At 45.7% G+C, this 7,085-nt stretch overlaps 1 protein-coding gene across 1 annotated transcript; it reads left to right on the top strand.

Moving 5' to 3' along the window:
• Nucleotides 1-6: 6 nt before the first annotated feature.
• On the top strand, nt 7-1,107 carry LOC104070826 (probable G-protein coupled receptor 173; the record flags this gene model as incomplete). Its single annotated transcript, XM_009577680.1, has 1 exon — nt 7-1,107. A coding segment is annotated over one exon (1,101 nt), but the record flags the coding sequence as incomplete, so codon positions are not given.
• Nucleotides 1,108-7,085: the final 5,978 nt, after the last annotated feature.

The raw sequence follows: 7,085 nt of genomic DNA, 5'->3' as shown, positions 1-7,085 counted from the left end.
CTGCCCAGCGCCGGCGGCCTGCTGAGCGCCTCCGGGCTGAAGCTGGCCACCCTGGGCTTGATCCTCTGCGTGAGCCTGGCGGGCAACGTGCTCTTCGCCTGGCTCATCCTCAAGGACCGGCACCTGCACCGCGCCCCGTACTACCTGCTGCTGGACCTCTGCCTGGCCGACGGGCTCCGCTCGCTGGCCTGCTTCCCCTTCGTCATGCTGTCGGTGCGCAGCGGGGCCGCCTGGCCCCACGGGCCCCTCAGCTGCAAGGTGCTGGCCTTCCTGGCCGTGCTCTTCTGCTTCCACGCCGCCTTCCTGCTCTTCTGCGTGGGGGTCACACGCTACATCTACATGGCCATTGCCCACCACCGCTTCTACGCCAAGCGCATGACGGGCTGGACCTGCCTGGCTGTGGTGTGCATGGTGTGGACCCTCTCCATGGCCATGGCCTTCCCCCCCGTCTTTGACGTGGGCACCTACAAGTTCATCCGGGAGGAGGAGCAGTGCATCTTCGAGCACCGCTACGTCAAGGCCAACGACACGCTGGGCTTCATGCTCATGCTGGCGGCCGTCATCGCCGCCACCCACTTGGTCTACATTAAGCTGCTCTTCTTCATCCACGGCCACCGCAAGATGAAGCCGGCCCAGCTGGTACCGGCCATCAGCCAAAACTGGACCTTCCACGGGCCGGGAGCCACTGGCCAAGCAGCTGCAAACTGGACGGCCGGCTTTGGCAGGGGGCCCACGCCGCCAACCCTCGTGGGCATAAGGCAGGCCACCCACAGCCAGATCAAGAGGCTGCTGGTGCTGGAGGAGTTTAAGATGGAGAAGAGGCTCTGCAAGATGTTCTACATGATCACCTTGCTCTTCCTGCTCCTCTGGTCCCCCTACATTGTGGCCTGCTACCTGCGGGTCTTCATTAAGGCCAGCTCCATCCCCCAGGTCTACCTGACCACCTCCGTCTGGATGACGTTTGCCCAGGCAGGGGTCAACCCCATCCTCTGCTTCATCTTCAACAAGGAGCTCAGGGTCTGTCTCCGAGCCCACTTCCCATGCTGCCAAAGCATCCAGAGCACCCAGGGCACCATCCTTTGCGATCTCAAGAGCTTTGGGATGTAGGGGGGCTTTTCTTTTTCTAAAAAAGAAAGATGGATATCATTTTCCATGTTTCTGCATGTGATCTCAAGAGAGTGTGACCTGTGGGGGACATACTAAACCACCACCCAGCACCCAAACCTTAGGCTGTAAGAAGCTATTTTATTTATTTTTCTATATTTTGCGTATGCTCTCTTCAGAACATAAAAGGTTGCTGTCTATGGGAACAGGTACTTGAGCAGAACACCCCCAAACCTTAGGCAGTAAGAAGCTGTTTTTCTTTGTGATTGTGTGGTTTTTAAAAACAAAACAGGGCTCCGAGTTTCTGGTCTTGCTTCTAACGTTTCTAGACGTGATTCCAACAGATACGGATTAAGGCCATGACATTTTTTTGTTTTCCTATTCCTGTCTGTTTTGATAAAGGCTTAACAATTTTACTCATGTAATATTTGATAAGGGCCAAGACAATTTTATACTAAAATTATTTTTGATGACCTCAAGAGGTGTTGTTTTATTATTATTTGATTTTAAGTGAAGAACAAGAAGAGGACGTTCCTAATGTGGTCAGAAGTCAGTTTTTGGTGGGAGCTGTTGGGTTCATTCATTCTCAAATGGTTTGAGTATTTGAAGCAGTTACTTATAACTTTTGCTTGACATGCAGTCAGTGTAGAACTAATTTCAATTTTCTTGTTGCACTATTCATTTGGTAATATTTCAGAACTATTTGTGAAACGTGATTTTAAAATACCAACTTTAAAAATAATCAACTATAGCAGTTTTTAAAACCTAGATTGAAATTCATATTTTACTGCCTTTATAGGAAGTTATCTACAAACCTGGGTAATACTTGTACATTTTGACTGTTTTCTTTAATAAAATATTGAAAACCTTTACTGTATGTAATTGTTTCAGAATGGCAGCATTCTGCTTTGCTGACAAATAACTTGTGTATGTGGAAGGTTGTATGTCTTGTGTCTGAGTAGATTTCACAGCTGAGGTTATTATGGACAAGCACAATCCTTACTTGCTGTTAGATCTCAATTTAGGTGTTTATACCAATAAAAGTGACTAAAGCTATTTTTAAGAAGACTTAAGTTCATGATGGGCAACAGGTTTAAATAGCACAAATTTTTGTGTCTACTGAAACCAAATTTCTGTTTTAGCTAATAGCTCCTCTGTTAATGATAGAAAAGAGTATGGGCATGTGGATCGCTAATTTTAGTTGGCAAAGCAGGTTTTTAACATGGTGGCTTGGTTAATACTGTACTCATTTGTAAACTATATTCTTGATGGGTAATTTACATTATTAAGTGTGGCATTTTAACCTACTTTATTGTTCTACAAAAACTCCTCTGAAGTATTTAAACTGTCAGCCTGATGGCAGGATCCTGACACAACTTTTTAGCCAGCTCCGAGGAAGCTGTGCCTGACGTGCTTTCTTTCTGATTTAACAAACATTTAACAAACATTGATCATTGCAGTGCTGGAGCAAGTTGCACACAAAATGACAGAGATAAGCTCAATTTCCATGAAGAAATCTGCATCTGTGCTAGGGGTATTTCTGTAGAGAGTAGTCCAAAGTTGTTCGATACCAGCTGAGAAATAGTTGTCCTGACTGTGAAGTGAGCACAGAAGAGACGTGTGACAGATCAGAAGAGGGCGAAGGTGGCAGCTCCAGATTTAGGCAGGGAATGAAACTAGGGGAGGCTTCTGGTTTGGTTTTATGTCTTGCTTTCCACCCCCAAGTCAGATTTGAACACCAGAGAGGCAAAATTTCTTGAAGTGCATCCCGAGAAGTTTGCAGTTTGGGCTTTCAGTATAGCCGCAGAGAAGGCAGGCAGGAGGAAGGTGGAGCTGTCTTGATGCTGCCAGAGCTGGGCTAAGAAATATGACCATGGATGGAGTCTCTTGAAAACAAAGTGAGACTTAATGATCACTTCCAAAGCTGTTTGAAAATGCATCTGGGTACAGAACGAAAGCTGTCAAGAACTTCAGATCACAGCAGAAGTTGATTATCAGTGCTAATTATATTTTCATCCTGGAATATCAGATCATTGCATAGTGAATCTTGATGAGTAATCAGGTAGAGTTGTGTTACAAAGACTTAGGGGCAAGGCATCGATGCTCTTGCTGGGAATTGTATTCCAAGTATACCTTACATGCCTGTTTTACTGTTAGGTCCTTTCAGTGGGGTTCTAATTTTTGCAGAATCGTATTTCCTTAAAACTTTAGAAACTTCCTATGTAGGGCCTAGAACTGTGATCTTTAGCTCAAATCTTCCCTTCTTTTTCCTAATCCTGCTGGTACCCAAGCCAATGTTTTCTTTCTCTTACTCTATTAAAAATGCCTGATATTTTGGCATCCTATCTCTCTTCCAGGCTATAAGTAGTATGGTTATGATTCTATTTAAACCACAGAGATGGGAGAATAGTTATTTTAAAACCTCCTTAAAAGCTGCAAGGACCAGATTTTTCTCTTCTAGAAAAATTAAGCACAAGTTGTATAGTCAATCGTATATGCAGGGGATGAACAAATCACCTTTGGGTGACCTGATGGTTTTATTTAGACTAAGCTTATCAAGCCATGCTCTGTATTGAATGCCAATCTCTGTGCATAGGCATCCCCCATCTCAGCGATGCCCTCACTAGATGGGCGAGTCTGGTTCTTAACCCGCTGAAGATAATGGATGCTTTGCTGTCACCCATCAGCGGCAACCAGATCCAGCCTTGCTACAGCAAAAGGATACAAAAAAGTTTAAAAAAAAGATATCTATATACTGTGCCTTTTGTTTGCATGTAGCTTCCAAGGCTGTCTCAGGACTTGTGACGTACTCTGAGGGCAGAATCAGCACTGTTTGAAGTTAATTTTATATTTTAGGTACTAGTAATATCAGGCAGATTACAATCCTGGCCGTACTAGTACAAAAGAGAAGGAACTCCAGTAGCTTCAATTCAGGATTTAGATAGGTGTTGTACAATAGGGCTTCATTACAGAAAATATGAAACTAATTATCAAGGACAGACACATGGCAGAAAAATGAAACAGTATTCGGTGCCCGCCCACCAACAAACGCCACTTTGCAAGTCTGTCTGACTGGCTGAGGGTGCACCAAGAAAGTATGAAAAAACAGAAAGGGCTGGAGAGACACCAGACGACAAATACTCCTTCTAAAATCTGAGAAAAGATAAGAAAGTTGCAAAAAAATAGTATTAACAAGTTCTCACAGCATCCTTTAGTGTGCATATGGGGAAAGTGGGTCACAGAGGTTAAATGCTTTGACCAAGATCAGAGAAGGGGTGTCAGAGAGGATGAAAACCTGATCTGGATAACAAAAGTAGCCAAATAATGTTAAGAGAATGGCCTGACTACAGGGAGCTCATCCCTGATGCTGTTGGGACCTGTGAGGAGTGGCTGTAAGCCTCCATGACCCCAGTTGCCCATCCAAAAACCAGAGTGCTGCTGGTCTTGCTCAGAAGTGCTAATGACTGAGACTCGGTGAGAGCTGGGTGTTAATAATTACCTCCCACATCCACGTGAGAAGCTATTGCAGCTTGTTGTGCAAGTCTGGGCTCACTTGCAAAAACTCAGATGGTCTGAACCCCTCTCCCCAACCCCACTAACCAAAATGCAAAGTACTGGAGGTGCAAAGCACTGGTGAGGTGTACGGCAGCGGGGCTCTCCCAGCTCTTCCATCTACCTGTGTTTGACGAGAATATAGATCGAGCCCTCCCTATACCCCTCCAGGCATATGTATGATAGTTTTCCATATTCTGGGCCAACACGAGTGCTGAGTATCACAGGAAATACCAACATCGTCTCCCCCAGAGATTCTCCGCAGCCTCGCTCAGAGGTCACAGCGCGCTTGCTTTTGCATATCTGTGGTGAAGAATTGCAGTTGCAGAGAGCTGCGCTGCTCTGGAAAAATCTTGATTGCTGCTGGCATCTTCACTCACTCACCAGGTATTTAACACATTCCTTGCAAAAGCTCCCAGTCAGAATCTTGCTGTAGTCAGTGGAGGTTTTTAGCATAAACTTAAATGTCAGGCCAGCTTGAAAAATGACCCTGGTCTGAAATCTCAAGAAGTACTGGCTATGGTCATCTCTCGCTTTACCACACTCAGAGGTTGGAGTACTGTGGGGTACTGCTGGCTCTGCTGTTAGATTTGGAAAGAGTTTGCTAGGAAGGGGGCTGAAATATTTGGCCCCAGCCAAATTATGTTGTTGGGTACAGGTCTTATTCAGTGGTCATGCTAGAGGTGAAGGATGAGCAGGGGGATGCACAGCCCACACGCTGTCATCATGTGCTTTTCCAGTACCAGGTCTGCACCAGGGGAGACAAAGCTGCCTCCCAGAATGGTGTGAAGTCAGTAGCTTTGAGGAAAAGGGCAGGAATTTGGCTTAGTCTGATAGCAACAATTCTTTCCTGGGGCTCTACCTGGATGTGATACAGCTACACCTCCAGAAGGCTGCTCTGCCATATGCTGCGGGACTGCCCTGGGACACGTTGTGCTGAGCTCAGAGGAGAGCAAAGCTGGCATTTTCCCTCCCTTCCCAGCAAAGGATGCATGGAGTTTGGCTGGATCTCAGCCGCTTGCCCCACATGGTTAAGCACAGTCACCTTGCTCCTGTGTAGCACCTGCACTTGCTCGGAATTGCCAACAAACCACCCCGAGCAAAGTGGCTCCGGACAGAGTAACAGCCCCATATTGGCAGAACGCAATGTTAAGTATCTCAAGGTGCTTCATTAACTTAGGCTGTAGATTAGATGATGCTGTGACATATTAGAATACTCCAGAAACAGTATTAGATAGTTACGCTGCAAATAAAATTATTAGAAACACGGCAGGGGGGCTGTTTTCTAATACAGGTCCCCTAAAATCCTCAGTTTTAGCACAGTTTCCTTTATAGTTGCTCAAAACACTGCACAGGCTACAATTAACTCGGCTGTGATGTGAACCAGGAAGCACCTCCCATGCTATGCTGTTCTTAAGCTTCAGAATATTGTAGAGTATACAACATCTTGAAGAAATGGAACCATCGGAGAAGGACTATCAGTGAAGATGGTCTCTTAAAAGCTGGCGCAGAGTCGTACTGGGCTGGGGCTGTGCCAATGGAAATCTTACCCCAAACCTCCTTTTATGCTGGTGACTTCTGATGCCACGTCATTCATGAAGGACCTTGTGCAGTGTAAATCCTTACTCATCCATCGGTTGTAGAACTGGTGACCAAGAGCTGAATTTCCAACAGGCCCGACGTCTGCGGCGCTCTGACTTTCCCTAAAGCTGATGACGCTGAGCATCTCTGAGCCTATTTTCACTTGGTGCAAGTCATTAACTGACCCACACCTCGGTACTTTATCTGAAAAATGATTAATTATTCTTACTGACCTTTGTAAAGCACAGAACTACTGATGGCAAGAGCAGAGCATTATCACGGGTGAACAATCGCTGACTACATAAGCTTTCATCACTTAACTTTAAAGTCAAGCTAAGCCTTTAATGCAAGCTGTTGCATTTCTGTATTTCTATTCATGTTTAATGACCTCGGTGCTTGCACTCTGTCTTTGATCTTGAGTCATGCATGGTTGTTCTATGGATGTATTTATCGGAAAGCCACTTTCTTCAGTGCCACATTTTTCATCTCTACCGTGACCAGGTTGATAGCGCAAAGCACTTTGTGTAGGAGGCTTTCAAGTTCAAAGCTAGTCTTGCAAGGGCACAGGGAAGCTGTGAAGTCCCAGTTAGTTTTAGGCAGTCATCACAGTGCTAATAGAGTAGGCAGAAATCAAGAGAGCGCCCGGTGAAGAGAAAGCCCGTCATAAAGTTTCTGAATGTTATTTACTGGTGTGTCATTAAAAAAAATAATCCTGTGTTTGTGTGAGGATGATTAACCATTGGAACAAATCATCCAGGGAAAAAAATGGATCCTCCATCTGTGAGACGTGCAGCGTGAGCCTGCGCGCCTGCCCACGGCACACCTGCCCGGGAGCCTGCCGCCTGCCC

Source organism: Fulmarus glacialis, unplaced genomic scaffold (genome assembly GCF_000690835.1).
Source record: "Fulmarus glacialis isolate BGI_N327 unplaced genomic scaffold, ASM69083v1 scaffold41795, whole genome shotgun sequence".
In the NCBI taxonomy this organism is placed as follows: Eukaryota; Metazoa; Chordata; class Aves; order Procellariiformes; family Procellariidae; genus Fulmarus; species Fulmarus glacialis.
This window is presented reverse-complemented; position numbering and strand designations above follow the sequence as displayed.